This window comes from Drosophila virilis, chromosome 4 (genome assembly GCF_030788295.1).
Source record: "Drosophila virilis strain 15010-1051.87 chromosome 4, Dvir_AGI_RSII-ME, whole genome shotgun sequence".
NCBI classification, from domain to species: Eukaryota; Metazoa; Arthropoda; class Insecta; order Diptera; family Drosophilidae; genus Drosophila; species Drosophila virilis.
The window spans coordinates 13,547,540-13,564,148 of record NC_091546.1 but is presented as its reverse complement, the minus strand read 5'-3'; the positions used below and the strand labels follow the sequence as shown (position 1 = coordinate 13,564,148).

The window sequence follows — 16,609 nt, the reverse complement described above, 5'->3', positions numbered from 1 at the left end:
ACATATCGATAGAATTTCGACAAGCGATATATCGCGTTATGAAAGTATTAAAGTGCAAGCTTTATTAGCTAGCCTACTCCTCAAACAGCGTTGATTTTGTGTACTGTTGTATATACTATTATATGGTCAGAGGCTAACAATAATTAGACATAGCTAAATTAAAACTATCGCAAGTTGTTAATATCGTTAGGATATATTAACGATGTATCGATAAGTAAATATATAATTTTGCCTGAATTTGTGTGTGCTACTAAATTTAATGTTTTTACGCCAAATTCTACGTACTGCAATTTAAAATATTGAATCCTCTTCTTTTGAATGGTTTATTAAAAATATTTTGGTAACTATCGCAACGGTTGCCAATGTTGATTGCTACGATATTTGCTTGACATCACTAATTCGCATTCCGTCACAAACAGTGTGTGTGCAAAGAAGAAGACAGGCACGCACGGACCGTGATAGCGGAGTTTTTGTTTTTGCATTCTTACCATAAAACAAATTGTCGATTTTAACTTATTTAATTAGCAATTTAAACAATTGCTCTAAACAAATTCCGTCTAAAGTGCAACGAAAATACGTAGTAAATATTCCAAATAAACAAAAGATTATTTGCCACGGCTGTCTGGGCTGCGCAACTGGACAGCAACAATTAATGAAATGAAAGTGGAAATCGTGTGATGTCATGTCGACGACGACGACGGCAGCGACGTCGACCGTTCTGTGAATTGAAACTTCCTGTTCTCGCTCTCTCTTCCTCGCCCTCTCTGTCTTGTGCCGCCGTATGAGAGATCCTTTTGAAGGCAGCCAAAAGTGCGACAAGTGACGGTGAATTAAATTTGGCAATAAAATAAAAATAAAAAAATATACGAAAAAAATTCCAATTTTCATTCCACCGCTCAGCTGCAAATGTGCCAGTGAATAGCAGCACAAAAGAGAAAAGGTGAAACGAGCCAACACACATACACGCACGCACACACACACACACACACACAACCGATTGCGTGTAGGTGTGAGTTGGTTTTCTGGAGCGGGCAACGGGCAGCCACAACGGACAAAGCACTCAAAAACAACAACAAAAGAAATAAAATAAAACAAGTTTTCTTTTTATTGATTTCCCTCCAAAAAAGAAATAAGTAAAAACAAAAATAATTGACGACAATTCCGCCCAAGCAACAGGAGCAGCTGCATTTGCCACGCCTACACACAGACTGTGGTACCGTCCTAAAGCTACACACACACACACACACACACACACATTCCCTCCCTATCCCCCTTTCCACCTGCAACACCCAAACACCATGTCCAGCCCAAGCGCCAACGATGGCGCCCAAACAGTACTGGATCTGCGCATGGAAGTGGAGCGTCTGACACGCGAACTTGATCAGGTGTCCAGCGCCAGCGCCCAATCCGCTCAATATGGCCTCTCGCTGCTGGAGGAGAAGTCAGCGCTGGAGCAGAAGTGCGAGGAGCTGGAAACCCTCTACGACAACACACGGCACGAGCTGGACATTACGCAGGAGGTGAGTACGAAAAAACTAAAACAGACAGTTCAACAGCTGTGTGTGTGTGTTAGTGTGTGTGTGTTAGCCGTTTCCAAGCCAATTGTCGCTTATCTAAAAGCACACACACACACACACACACTGGCATATGCATGCCTACGCACACACACACACACACACACACACACAGTCGCTGTTAGACCAAAAGTTTTGCAATTGGTTTTCAATTTGTCTTGTTGGCAAAAAACAGTAAGCACTCGTTAAAGCGTACGATAAGATTAGCAAACAATTGTTTGAGCGAAATATGTTTTCTGCTATCTGAACTAAGTAAGTCCTATTTGAGCAAGATTCATTTCTAAAACAGCTTTTGTAAAATACCGCAGTCACAATATGGAATGTGCACCATGTATTTGCTAAAAGCACGCTCTCTCTAACCAACTCGCTCTCTTGTTCTCTTTGGATCCGGCGAGTGTGACTGTCCGGCTCTAATAATCACGAATGATTTAATCGTTAGGTCTGGTCACATGTAGATTCTTTCGTTTTATAAACTGGGCTTGCGGTACTTGGCGTCGCCTCAGTGCACGCCCCCGCTCAGCAACAATGTTAGCTTTTGTGCTCCCCCTCTCGCTCACTATGGATTTTCAACTTCTCTCTCTCGCTCTCGCTCTTGCTCTGCCTGTCTGTCTGATCACGGTCAATTTGGCTTGCGCTTTATCATCGCCATTCTGTTTAGCTGCCTTTGTTGTTGTTGTTGTTTTTATTACAATCTGGCCAATATGCTTCTTTTTTTTTTTGCCATTCCATTTTGCACCTATGTTCGCCAACTGCCCGACTGGCAATTAGACACGGCAATTGTTTTGACATTTCCGCTGGAATTTCAACGTGCATTGCGGAAAAGCCCAACAACAAAGTTTGTCCTTCGCCCAATGCCTACAAAGGAGGGTTGGGGGCTAATATAAATAACTTTTGCCTGTCGGCTCATTATCATTTCGTTGTTGTTCACCCTTTATTTATGTACTTTTTTATAGTTGTTGCCCATGGCGTTAATTACTCGACTCGTTGCCAAAACAAAGAATCGATTCCAAGAGAAATGGCAAAACAAGAGAAAAATCTGTTCGTTTTGTTTCTATGTGGAACTAGTTCGCAATGGGAACTGGTTTATTTAAGCAGAAAAATTGTCAATACGTTTTAGAATAATTATTAAGGAATATGGAAATTTGATATGAAGTGTTAAAAGAGAATTGTGCACTGCAAAATATTGTACTATGATTGATTCATTTTTGGAATTTTCTTTTTAATAGAGAGTCGAATATTTTGATGGATAATGTCTTCTTCTATTTCTTTTTTAGTAATAGAACTAGTTCGTCATTAGCTTATTGTTTTGATTAAATTATATATATATATATTATCTTTCTATTCCAATATTCTTTATATTGAATTTAATGAATATTTAATTGTAAATCTATAAAATTCTGTTTTTCTCCTATCATTAGTAAAAGTCTTATTTCCGAAACCTTTTTCCCACTTAACCAAAAATCTTGCCAATATATTTTCGGGCTTCTTATAATATTCTCATTTACTTTTATCTGCACATATTTCTATTATATTTCATTTGCAAATATTCCTTGGCAGCTTTCAAAATAATTTGTTTCCCTAAAAAAACAAATATACTCATAGTATTTATAATTTTAATCAGATAAGTTAGATTTGTTATATTTAAGATTGCTTTTTTTTTCAATTTCACGCTTCTACAGTTTTCCAACTCAATTCCATTCTAGAATCAGTTTATAAGGCTCCGAGAACAGTTGATTAATTGGCCGACAGGTGGCGCCCACCTGCCCATTAGGCCGCTCGCTTGATAGTTTTCCAGCTTGTTAGCTTTGAACTCAACTGAACTTTTACGAGAGCCGCCGCTAGCAACACACCCTCCACACACACACACACACACGCACGCACACACTCCCACGCACACACACACTCATTTACCCTCGCATTAGTGCATGCTTAAAATTAAAAAAAAAAATAAGAGAGAAAAATTATTTGCGACGACGACAAACACTGCGGGCATTTTGTCTCTGCCGCCCGCCTGCCACTTGCAACTTTTGCAGGTTGAAGCGCCGGCTGCTGGGCGACATATTTCCACTTGTAATCAAGATATCAGCCCGTGGGCAAGACATAAATCAGAGCGTGGGCTAGGAGACGGATGTCAGGAGTTTTTCGTTGCAGCAGGTGGCGAAGGGGTCACGAAATTAGCCCGGCCGAAATGAATAGAATATTTTTGCATATAAAGCCCGGCGGCACAAATTTTCTCGCCGAATAGACTTTAATGCCCGGGCATTTCGATTACACGGCTAACTGTGTCCTCCGGCGCTGGACAGAATAACCGGAAAATTGGCAGAATGCAAAACTGCAGTCGATACAAGCAAATATTTAGACAGAGCTCAGCACGCGGGGCCGGCCAGTATCAACTGCATTTGGCCATTTATTTAGTTGGCTTTGTTGCGCCTGAGTGTGTGTGTGTGGCAGGAGGGGGGAAGCGTGGCGTTTCAGGGGCGTAACGAGGCGTGGTGTAGTACACATGTCGTTTGGACGTTTGCAACTGCGGCAATTAAGAGGCCCCCAAAACAACAGTCATAAAACCGAAGCCAGTTCAGAGAGCGTGTGTGTGTCTGTGTGTGTGACCATATTTTATGGTTAGCCTGACGGCAGCCAAGGACATTTCGCCTGGGGAGCTCGCCGAGTCGGGAGTCCTGTTGCCTGCGCATAGTTTTGCGGCTTGTGAGTTGTTAACTTGGTTACTTTCCTGTTGGCTCAGGCAAAAGTTTCTAATACAGACTTTAATAATTAATGCCAATTATTTACACGAACTCAAAAGGGGGGCAGATTGAAGAATTTGTAAGTGAGGCAAATAAATTAGCTGAGGAGAAGGTGAGGACACTTGCAATTGCAATAACAGCGCGAGCAACATCAAAGCGACAACCACGCGGACAAAGGACAACTGCAATGGGAGGGAGGAAACCAGCTGCAGGATGGCAAAAAAAAAAAAAAAGAAGAGAAATAAAATCCCGACGAAGAAATTATAATGATTTGACGCTGATGCTCTGTTCTGTTGGCGCAAATTGCAATTCCACGGCAATCAAATCCGGCAGCAGGAGCAGCAGCAGCAGCAACAACAAGGACAACAGACAATTGGGGCATGTTGCGGGGTTAAGGAGGGGGGGGGGGGGTGGCAAGGGTTAACTGCAGCGCTTGAGCATTGACAAAACATGTTTCCGACTCGGTTGCAGTCGCAGTTGTCATTTGTTGCTGTTGCCTGCAAGGGAAATGAGCAGGAAAAATGTTGCCAGCACCCAATGACAAATCCTCCCGCCCCTGCCCCTGCCCCTCACAGCACAGTTCTGGGCATGCTATGAAAATTTAAAAGCAGCTGGTGGCGCGGTTGGGCACAATGATGAGCAAAACTTGCAGTTGGAGAAGTCAGAAATACCCTGTACCCATAAATTATTGTTCAATAAAAGGAATATTGGACTTATAAATGGAGACGTATTCGACGAGCTGATTTGATTTGAAGACCTTCATTAGCTTTATGTTTATCATAATTATCGATAACTACTGTCGTTCCGCTCCAAAATCGATAACTATCGACTTCTAATATTATCTCGAAGACTCGAAGAGACTTCAAGATGGGCAAATCGAAGCTCCTATATCATATTAGCTGTTCACATTTTCCAATTGCCCGAAAATCGATAAATATCGATAAACAGACTTGATTTTTAGAATATTATTGCAGCTTTAAGTACTGGAAACTGCAAATTTCATATTTAGGCTCGCATAAGTAATTGCAGGGTATGTTGCAGTCGTGCACTCTCAACTAATGCACTGTTAGTTGACTTTATTTTTGGATGCCAGCCTTGGCCGCATAATGGCTATGCAATTTATTTGCACCCAACTTATTTGGAAACTGATTGGCTTCCGTCTAGGCTCATAGACACTTTTTATGACCCCAACCCGCGTCACCTCCGACTGCTCGCCCCAATCTCGAGCATCTTTGGAGTGTTGCCAATTTGGGTGCCACAAACATTGCCCCGGTTATGCAAATGTGTGTGAGCGTGTGCATCCAGAGAGTTGGACACATGATTGCGACTTTGCTGATTGGCTGTTAAGTGCAAATGATTTTTACTGCTTCTCTTGTTGATGTTGATGTTGATGATGATGATGATGCAGCAGTTGGTCTCTGTGTGTGTGCGGCGTGGCATGCAACGACAGTTTGCAGCACAGTTATCCTTGCTGCGCGTCAACATGCACAACATTTATTGTACCGCTGTGCTGAAAAGGATTTGCATGCATTCCGCTGCATTCCCACAATTCGCATATCCATTTACTTAAGAGCACAATTTAAGCATATTCGCACATCCTCGAAACCCAAGGGCATTACGGCTATGGCAAATCTTTTACTGTGGGTTTCTATAATCCCTTTTCGGTCTCTCAAGTATTAGGCCTGAGATTCGAACTCGTTTTAAGACCCAATTATCTATCTTTTTGCGTACAAAAGAGAATGCGAACAAGTTTGAGAAATTACTATAAACGATATTTATCGATATTTTCAATTTCAACTAAAAACCAACTTCAAGTCTCATTGTGTAATGGACTAATTAGAGCAAATGTAGTCAGTGAGAGGACTATATAAGAGTAATGTTAATCGATTGTTATCGATATTATATAATATATTGGTTTTCATAATCTGCAATCGATATTTATCGATTTTGAAAATTAATAAAGAATGACCAATTAATGTATATTAACTTTCATAGTTTCCGACTTATCCGACTTCAAGTCTAATTATGTCATGGACTAATTAGAGCAAATATAGTCAGTGAGAGGACTATATAAGAGTAATGTTAATAATCGATTGTTATCGATATTATATAAAATATTGGTTTTCATAATATGCAATCGATATTTATCGATTTTGAAAATTAATAAAGAATGACCAATCAATGTGTATTAACTTTCATAGTTTTCGACTTATCCGACTTCAAGTCTAATTATGTCATGGACTAATTAGAGCAAATATAGTCAGTGAGAGGACTATATAAGAGTAATGTTAATAACCGATTGTTATCGATATTATATAAAATATTTGTTTTCATAATCGGCAATCGATTTTTATCGATTTTGAAAATTATTATAAAATTACCAATTAATGTGTATTAACTTTCATAGTTTTCGACTTATCCGATATTTAGATATTATTTGTCACTTACCTTAACGCAAGAGCATTTAAGCGTCTGCTTAGCTATTTAAGCTAGTTCCTAGTTCCTTCCTGGCTTTCATTTAGTTGAGAGCGCAATTTGGGTTCCCATTGTGTTTGCACTGCTTCCGTATGCTGAAATTATACAGTTCTCTTGTTCAGTCGCGTCGCGTCGCTTCGCTTTGCTTATTTTCATTTTGGCGACATTTCAAATTCAGAGAGTGTCAAACGCGTGCATTGACATGGAGGCCACAAGTGCGTCCGCATCCCAGGCTTATGGTGTGTGTTTGTATGGGTTAAGAAATTACACGACAGCCTACAACAAAACATCCACAGCAGCAGCAGCAGCAGTTGTTCCTGTTTGTTTGCATTTCCACTGTTGCCTGCTACTGATTGTTATTTCCATGGTGGGGAGAGATGAGCTGTTATACCCTGTAACCATAAAATGTACAGAAACGGGTATAACAATGTGGATGAAAGATAAAATGTGGCATCATGTCTTTGCACTTGCGATATATTCCCTTGTGTAAATACTTTAGATAAAACTCTTTTCTTTAAACAAAATTTCAATTTATCATCTTTTCATCCTCCCAAGCGAGAGTTTGGCGATAGGCTAGCATACTTTCAACAAGTATAAAGATGGCCTCATGTTTTCTTCAACAAGAAGCTTAGGTTTCGTAAGGAAAAGATTCTTTAATTATTTTCCAAAGGTAATTGGAATATCAGTTTTCTTGGAAGATAAGATAGCGATGAAAAAGCGACAATTATAAAACAACGCGATAACCAGGAGTATATCGGATATAGTCCTTGATAAAAAGGCGATAATAAGGAGATATCGATCGAATAAAATGCAAATCTAGAATATAGAAATCCACATGCTTTAGTCGGATATGGTCTTTGATGGAAGATAAGAAACCGATATGTAAGAATTATAGATCTATAAATAAATTCTTATTGGCTCTTAAAAATTCTAGTGCATACGATGGTATATTTGATGGAAGATGAGAAAGCGCTAGTAAGCCGATATCCAACTAAATCTAGAATCCAGAAAACCATTCTTATTATAGGGTTATATATGCATTGTCTGTTGTTTACAGGGTATCCTCAAATTTTCAGCTGTTGGTGTTACTGATGCGGTCGTCATTGTCGCTTTCCACAAACAAACTGCTCAGTCATTCATGGCATACTTTATCAACAGCGGGAGTTGTGGGATGTGCGGTTTATGTGGGGGGCCACGTGGGTGGTGGAGGAAATTGTTATGAGTTGCCCATTGCCCGCTTTGGCTACCTCTGTGCGCACGTAGCGCCTCCATAAGGCCGCCACCCGTTGTCGTAATGTGGGCAATCTGCTCTATTTTTAGCAGCCGGACGGCAACCGGGACTGCACTGCAATGCCAGCTGTTGCCACGTCAATGCGGGTCTGGTCTGTGCCGGGGCAGCTTTATTTGGGCCATTTAGTTGCCGGCTGCCTAACAAAATCAACCGCAAGCACAACGCTTGTGCGTTGCAATGTCCAAGTGGTTGGGCAGGGGGGCGACCGGGCTGGATGTGGCCGTCGCATGTGGAACACACCTAAAATGCTTCGGTCTGGTCCTGTGCCCAGCCACACCTCGCCTCGCGTCGACTGTGTTAATATTTGCTCGACTTAATTAAAAATCTTTTCTAATTTGCATAAAGTTCATGTCCTGGTGTCATTTATTGTGGCTTTTGCGGCTAACTGTTGCCCGCTCTGACGCATAGATGGCGCCAGTGCATAAACTGTTCGGAATTTGCAGAGAATGAAGATCATGAGTGCTACTATGTAGTTGCTTAAATTTAAACTTAAAGCCAAATATTATGAAGGACTACAAATCTTACCGAATCGGATTTGTAAGTTTGGCGCTTAGAGTTCCGTTTGACTTAAACCTATGTTTAACTTTGCGTTTGAGCATCTACCCTTAACTCTTTCATTATTGTTTCGAAATGTTCTGGTTCTGGTTTGGACTGTAACTAAACAAAACTAAACTACCTAAGAATTCGGCTGACGTCAGTTTGTCGTTTGTTAACCCATAAAGAAACGTTCAAAAATAAAGAGTTTAAATATTTTTAGCAGCAGCTTAAATTTCATTTGAAGACCAATCCAAGGAACGTAGTCTTTTGTTTAACTTTTGATACGCAGCCATATTCGGGTTGACACTTCTCATATATATAGAATATGTATATATATATATATATATATATATTTAGCCTAGGTGGCGCCACTGCAACTTGCTTGGCTGAATGCGAGGGCATTAGAGGTCTCAAATTTCCAGCTTAGTTGCGACTGGCTTGGCCTTTTGTTTGCTTCGCATTCCCTTTCATCCACACTAATTAACGAAATGCACTTGCCTCTGGAGCCGGGGCTACGTGTTGGTTTCTCAAATTGAAATTGCTCTAGTCGGGTGTGTCCGACTGGTAGATGCCCTGACCACAGCAGAGAGCTGGCTTTCTTTTAGTCTGTCATGCACGGAAATACATGATTGTGCTGCTTTATCACTTTGCCCCACACTCTCTATGGGCAAACATTCTTGAACAACTTTCCTTGTTTATAGTTCTTTCCTAATCAGATTTAAAGGTTTTCAAAAGGGCATATCAAAGTTTGTGCATAACAAAACGCACGACTCTAGCTTAAGAAATGCGTCTGTTTTTTTCCAACTTCGGATAGATTGGGGAGATATCTTAAAAGTTATTCAGTTTTATTGTCAAATTTTAAACAGAATGGGAGATATATCCAAAAAGTGAAATATTCTCAAACTATTAAAAGTTTCGATAAGCCACATTCCAAGTTTAAGGTATCAAGCTCTTAGAATTGTCGAAAATGGCAGAAAGTATCGAATATTTAGGGTATAAAAGAAAAAACCATATTTGAATTTCCAAAATCGACCTATTCTCACAGACGATCGTGGCAAGATCTTTTAAGCTTGAGCTTCTGATCAAGAACCTTCTGCTGTCTGTCGCATACCTGCCCACAAAGGCAATATACCCTTTTAAAACATTACAAATGGGTTTTCGGGTAAAATAAAACTAAAAGAATAAGAATAAGAGCGTTGACGTCGCCCACAGCCATTGACAATAATTACACGGCCATAAAGCGAACGGAAGAAGGGGCTAGAGGGTAGGGGGTAGAGAGAGAAAGGATAGTCAAGTGGCCCAAAGGGGGCTACTGGGCTTTTCAGGCTATTTCCTTTTCAATTTTGGGGCGCGTTAAGTGGGTTGAGCAGCTTGTTATTTGTTTTCCCGTTCGTGGCTAAGAAAAGATTGTTAATTACAGCTGCAGTTAAAAGTATTCCAACAGTTGGAGCACTGCACATAGTAATCCACAGAATCTGGCCAAGCCTGGGCGAAAACCCAGCTTCTAGGCTCGCTTTGTGGTCATTTGCTGTGGCGACTTTTTCAAGTGGGCCGTTGGCAGCTGCTCTCGTGTTTGCTGTGCCTGTGAAGCACGTACACTTCAAATGGCGGCCGGACAAGACCTAACGACTGTTCCGTTGAGATTTCAATTAAGGCCCACACAACACGATTACAGCTCAGCCACACCCCAGTTGCAATCCCTCCTGCCTGCTCCTGGCCATATGGACATGTCGTTTGCCTTCAATCAGCGGCATTTACGGCCAAAGGCACAGGCTTGGCTGGCTTGCTTTATGCTTTATACACTGCAAGAACAAGGTGTATCAAACTGAAACATTTGTTGGATTTGCAAGTTTTTCATTCTGAAGTTGAGCTTGGGTGTATCCAAATTTTGACATATTTTAATATCTTCTTCTTGAAAATATTGAAAATATATATTTTTATTCTACCTATCGATAAAAGTAAATAGTTAATTTTCAAAGTTTCTACTACTTCTTTTCTCTGAGTGCACACATATACATATAATAAATACACATTTACCTCTTGCCGCGTCCTGACCGTGTCCTGCGCCCATTAAGCTTCACATGCACGCGCGTCTATGACGCACTTCGCAACACTGGCCGACGCAATTAAGCAACAACAACAACAACAAGAAAATCCAATAAATGCCAGCACATAAATCCAACTTTCAGATGCATTTGCTCCTCCGCTGGGAGATCTGTAATAAAGAAAAAACGCCAAAAAGAAAAAATATCTGCGCCATTTAATGAAAAATGTAACAAAGTGAAATAAGGGGCGTTGCGTCAGCCGCACAAGCACAGCTCCCCAGTGACTGACGCCCCCCATTGGCACTGCCCCTGCCCCACCCTTGCCCCTGTCCCCCGTCCGCCTACACAACTTACACATGCAAATGACTGCAATAAAAATGGCAGGCTGGCAACTTTTATGATTGCAATACCCCTGAAACGTGGGCCGGGTTCAGGGCGAGTGAGTGGAAGGTAGGGTAAGGGTATATTAAGTTTGTATAGTTTATAGAAAAAGTTGAGAGCAGAGTAAGATGTAGGTGCATATCTTGACAAGGAGGGTCTGATAAAGTCTAGTTAATTTTATAAAGTCACAAAAAAAAAAAAAATAATATAAAATTTAAGATTACAAAGGAGAGCGCCTAGGACATCCATAAAAAAAATGTTCTGCCTTCTAAAGATATTTTCATATAAGATATCTGTATTTTTATAAAGATATCTTTATCTTTTCCATATTTTCTAACCCCTTTTTCCCTCACTTTACAGGCGCTCACCAAATTTCAAACCTCACAAAAGGTCACGAACAAGACCGGCATCGAGCAGGAGGAGACGCTGCTGAATGAGTCAGCCGCTCGCGAAACATCGCTCAATTTGCAAATACTTGATCTGGAGAATGAGATTAAGCAGCTGCGTCATGAGCTGGAACGTGTGCGCAATGAACGGGATCGAATGCTGCAGGAGAACTCGGATATTGGACGTGATAAGAGCGACAATGAGGCGGAACGGTTGCGTCTCAAGTCCGAGCTAAAGGATTTGAAATTTCGCGAGACGCGCATGCTCAGTGAGTACTCTGAGCTGGAAGAGGAGAACATATCGTTGCAGAAGCAGGTCTCCAGCCTGCGAAGTTCGCAGGCAAGTGCTCAAGAATTCTAGAATCCCAATCAACTGTGCCTAACTATTTATGCTTTGCCTCACACAGGTGGAGTTCGAGGGTGCCAAACACGAGATACGTCGCCTCACCGAGGAGTTGGAGCTGCTGAATCAACAGGTCGATGAGCTGGCGAATCTGAAGAAGATTGCCGAGAAGCAAATGGAAGAGGCGCTGGAGGCACTTCAGGTGTGTGTGGAATCATTTTATAATGCCCAAGCTCCTATTTTTTAACTGTTGCTCTTTTCATTCGAATCTCAGGGCGAGCGTGAGGCCAAATATGCGCTGAAAAAGGAGCTGGATGGTCACCTGAATCGCGAGTCCATGTATCACATCAGCAATCTGGCCTATAGCATACGCAGCAACATGGAGGACAATGCCAGCAATAATTCGGATGGCGAGGAGGAGAATCTGGCGCTGAAACGCCTCGAGGCAGACCTAAGCACAGAGCTCAAATCGCCCGATGGCACCAAATGCGATCTCTTCTCCGAGATCCATCTGAACGAGCTGAAGAAGCTGGAGAAACAGCTGGAAAGCATGGAGAATGAGAAAGCCCATCTAACGACCAATTTGCGTGAGGCGCAGAGCAGCCTGGACAAGTCACAGAATGAGCTGCAAAACTTTATGTCACGCCTGGCGCTGCTCGCCGCCCATGTGGATGCGCTGGTGCAGCTAAAGAAACAAATTGACGTCAAGGATCAAACGGCCAGTGGGCAGGCAAGGGATGAACAACTGCAACAACAGCTGCGCCAGTTAATCTCACAGTATGCCAATTGGTTTACGCTCTCCGCCAAGGAGATAGACGGCCTCAAGACTGACATTGCTGAGCTGCAGAAGGGTCTCAACTATACGGACGCCACCACTACCCTGCGCAACGAGGTGACCAATCTGAAGAACAAGCTGCTCTCCACCGAACAAAAATCGTTGGATCTGCAGTGCGATGTGCAGACCCTAACGCACATCTCGCAGAATGCGGGCCAGAGCCTGGGCTCGGCGCGCAGCACTCTGGTGGCGCTCAGCGATGATCTGGCGCAATTGTATCATCTGGTCTGCACGGTGAACGGTGAGACGCCTTCACGTGTGCTGCTGGATCACAAGAGCGAGGACATGAGGTTGTGTACAAATCGATATCTCTGTCTAACTTCTATGCTAATACTTTTTTGTTTCGTCTGCCAGCTTTGAGAACGATTCGCTTACCGCTATCCAGTCGCAGTTCAAGTCGGATGTACTCACAGCACGCCCGCAAATTGTTGAGGATTTGCAGGGTCTGGCCGATTCGGTAGAGATTAAGAAGTATGTGGACACCGTCAGCGATCAGATCAAGCATCTGAAAACCGCCGTCGAGCATACCATCGATCTGAACAAGCACAAAGTGCGCGTCGAGGGTGGCGAATGTAAGTGTTCAGAGTTCCAATTAAGAGTTGTCATTCCTATCTGACAGCCATCTTTCTCATTGCAGCTGTGGAGAAGGGCAACACCGAGGAGGTGGAGGAGCTGCAGGAGCAAATTGTCAAGCTCAAGAGTCTGTTGTCCGTGAAGCGCGAGCAAATCATAACGCTACGCAATGTGCTCAAGTCAAACAAACAAACCGCCGAGGTGGCACTCACCAATCTCAAGTCCAAGTATGAGAACGAGAAGATCATTGTCAGCGATACCATGTCCAAGCTGCGCAATGAGCTTCGACTGCTCAAGGAGGATGCTGCCACCTTCTCAAGTAGGTCAATTAAAGTATATGTTATAATGCCTGTCTTAATACCCTTCCAATCTCTTGTTTTTGCGACCAGGTCTGCGCGCCATGTTCGCAGCACGCTGCGAGGAGTATGTGACCCAGGTGGATGATCTGAATCGCCAGCTGGAGGCTGCCGAGGAGGAGAAGAAAACGCTCAATCAACTGCTGCGCTTGGCGGTGCAACAAAAGCTGGCGCTCACACAGCGTTTGGAGGAAATGGAAATGGATCGGTGGGTGCATTTGGGTCGCTAAAGCAAGCAGCACAACACAAACCCTATCAAAAGTCTCTAGTTATACCCCTTGTAAAATATCCAAACCAAAAAAAAAAACAAACCCCCAACAATCAGCACTTGGTAAGCATTTTGCATGCGGCAAAACGTGTTTGCATGTGCGCCCCGCTAACCGGCTGTTGCTGCTGCTGGAAAATACCTAACCCAAGCTTGGAGTTGAAATTGAGAAATAGAAGCTCAGAAATAATATAAAATTAGTGTAGTTTTGTACTAATAATAAAAGTTGATGGTTATAAAACGTTTGTAAAACCCCTTAAAAGCTGCTAACTAACTTCTTAACTTGCCTGAAGTTTAATAATTGAATTATAATCGATACCTTCTGCAATTTTCACAGCGAGATGCGTCATGTGCGCCGTCCGATGCCACCGCAGCGCGGCACCAGCGGCAAATCCTCGTTCAGCACGCGCCCCTCCAGCAGAAATCCGGCGAGCAGCAATGCGAATCCCTTCTAACATAAGATCAGCGTGCAGCGTAAGCTTTTGGCTTTGGTTTATACTTTGCTTAAGTTGTAAATTCGTTGGGAGCATCGTTGGACAACATGATGAACCACCACCCACTCCGCAAACGGACAGACACACACACACACATACTGCAAATGTATTTGTGAACGATGCTATAGCTACGGTCTATCCTATATTAACGATAACTATCTATTTGTATCTGTTTCTATTTGTATTTATTGAGAGTTTAGTTAGACGAAAGAATTTTTGTGTTAGGCGAATCACGCAACAAACAGTTATTAACGGTTAGTTACTTAAACGTCCAATTAATTTAATTAACAATTTTGAAAATGCAAAGAAAAACAGAAAACAAATCGAAACTAACGTAAACAATTGTATTTTTCTATATATACAAAACACATACACATATATGTATTCAATAACGTTTTAGTTCGATTTAAGTTGAGTTTTGTTAAATTTTCGCGTTGATTGTTTGATTTTTGTTATCAACGCTGTGCGCAAGCGAAACTCAAAAGAATGAGGAAAAAGAAAAAAAAAAACTAAAACAAAATTTTTTGATATGATAATGTTTGAAGATCTAGCAAGATCTAATTGGCAAATGAAAAACCCATGTATTAATTGGCCTGATAACAATATAAGTATTTTTTTCAAAACGGACCGCCCACAAATTTGGCGTCCAAAAAAAAAACTCTGTACGTAAAGAACAAACAGAAACTCTTGTCAAGGGGGAGGGTAGCTACAAAAACCCAAGATAATGGGTGCAAAAGCCACATGCCCAAAAAAAAAAAAAAATAATAAGAAAATATAAAATGTAAATTCTACATACATACTATATTTATATAAATATGGAAAGCAACTATTGAACGATGTGTAGCAATTGGGCTGCGTCTAAAAGACGGATTTTTCATCTTGTATTTACCTTCAATTGAAATTGTAGTAAATTAATTTTTGTTTGCAATCAAAATATAAAAAAACCAAGTTTTTTTGTTTATTTAGCTGCTGAAATAGTCTATAATTTGTGCATTATTATTTAATTTAATTAATAAAAATAATTAAAACAAAAAAAAAAAACAAGAATTAGCAAGAATTCTTTTTAATTTGAGCCCCATATCATATTATTATATTTTTTATGTAACTTGTTACTATAGAAAATGCTCAAGCACTGAATTGAGCCCGATTTGCATTTTATTTAAAAATAAAAAAACAGCAACAAGATCTTTTTTATTTTGCCTAGGAATGAAGCCTTTAAAAATAGAATACTCTATTTATGACTAACGAGCAGCTTAACCAACATAAAATAGCAAGAAAAAAAAAGCGTTAAAGTTTAAACTAATATATTATTATTATTATTATCAGTAAAGTAGCTAATTAATTAAACACAAAAAGTAGTGACTATCCACAGCACATTTCAATCGCATCCCAAATGGCAAAAAATCAATTTGTGTTTCAATTTGTTTTGTTGTAATGGAAAAATGAGAAAGAACAAAAAATTGAAATATACAAGTGCGTATATTATGTAAATTTACCGAGCCATTAAATTGAATTTATATTTAAGACACACACACGCACTCACACACACACACACATCGTCCACTCACATACATAGAGATTAACTGAGATTTGTCAGTTGCCTATAGAAATTGTTTATGATGAAATTTGTAGAGTTTGAAGAGATGCATAAATACATATTTCAAAATGATTTTATTGTAATTTTACCGTCCCTTTTTGCAACAAAAAAACAAAAAAAAAAAACGAAAGAAAATAAATGAAAGTTGAACAAAGTCTATTTATGAACCAACAACAAGAACAAGACGAAACAAATACAACTTTAAGTTTCATGTCCAAGCATCCAAACATACATACATACATCAATATATACATAATTACATACATACATATGATAGTTGCATCGATCAACCCAAAAAGCCAAAATATTGATAGCCAACAAAATCAACAACAACAAAAAAAAAACATATTGAATAACTCAAGAACTATTTCAATTAACAAAGAAAAATATAATAGTTTTCTATTTCACACAAAACAAAAAAAAAAAAAACAAAAAAGAACAAACTTAAAAAGTAAAAGCAATTGAATTTAAGAATTGAAACATATTTAAAATAAGTTTTATGATTAAATACGATAAAAACCTGGCAAAGCTACAATTTGCCAGCGGGGTTCAAGTGGACATACATACATATGACAAATGCAACAGTGTGCAAAATACGATGGGAATAAAAACAAGAAATTAATATAAATTATACATATGTGAAGAATAAACAAATTAGCAAATAAATATGCATTCTTTTCTTGAACGATTTGTCGAAGTGCGAAAGTAAGAGCAGG

At 40.4% G+C, this 16,609-nt stretch overlaps 1 protein-coding gene across 3 annotated transcripts; it reads left to right on the top strand.

The window, feature by feature from the left end:
• The first annotated feature begins 360 nt into the window (after positions 1 to 360).
• Positions 361 to 15,372, top strand: BicD (protein bicaudal D). 3 transcript variants are annotated; one of them, XM_002051895.4, is made up of 9 exons: positions 367 to 825; positions 901 to 1,520; positions 11,405 to 11,770; positions 11,838 to 11,975; positions 12,048 to 12,898; positions 12,963 to 13,180; positions 13,246 to 13,500; positions 13,571 to 13,745; positions 14,140 to 15,372. In XM_002051895.4, exons 2-9 carry the CDS (start codon positions 1,299 to 1,301, stop codon positions 14,255 to 14,257), a joined length of 2,343 nt encoding a protein of 780 aa, XP_002051931.3. In that variant the 5' UTR covers positions 367 to 825; positions 901 to 1,298; the 3' UTR covers positions 14,258 to 15,372. The 3 variants fall into 3 exon arrangements, 2 of the variants coding, with proteins under 2 accessions (XP_002051931.3, XP_032294499.1); XR_011416786.1 differs by having other exon boundaries at positions 361 to 1,520; positions 13,571 to 13,868; XM_032438608.2 differs by having other exon boundaries at positions 367 to 1,520.
• The last annotated feature ends 1,237 nt before the right edge of the window (positions 15,373 to 16,609 follow it).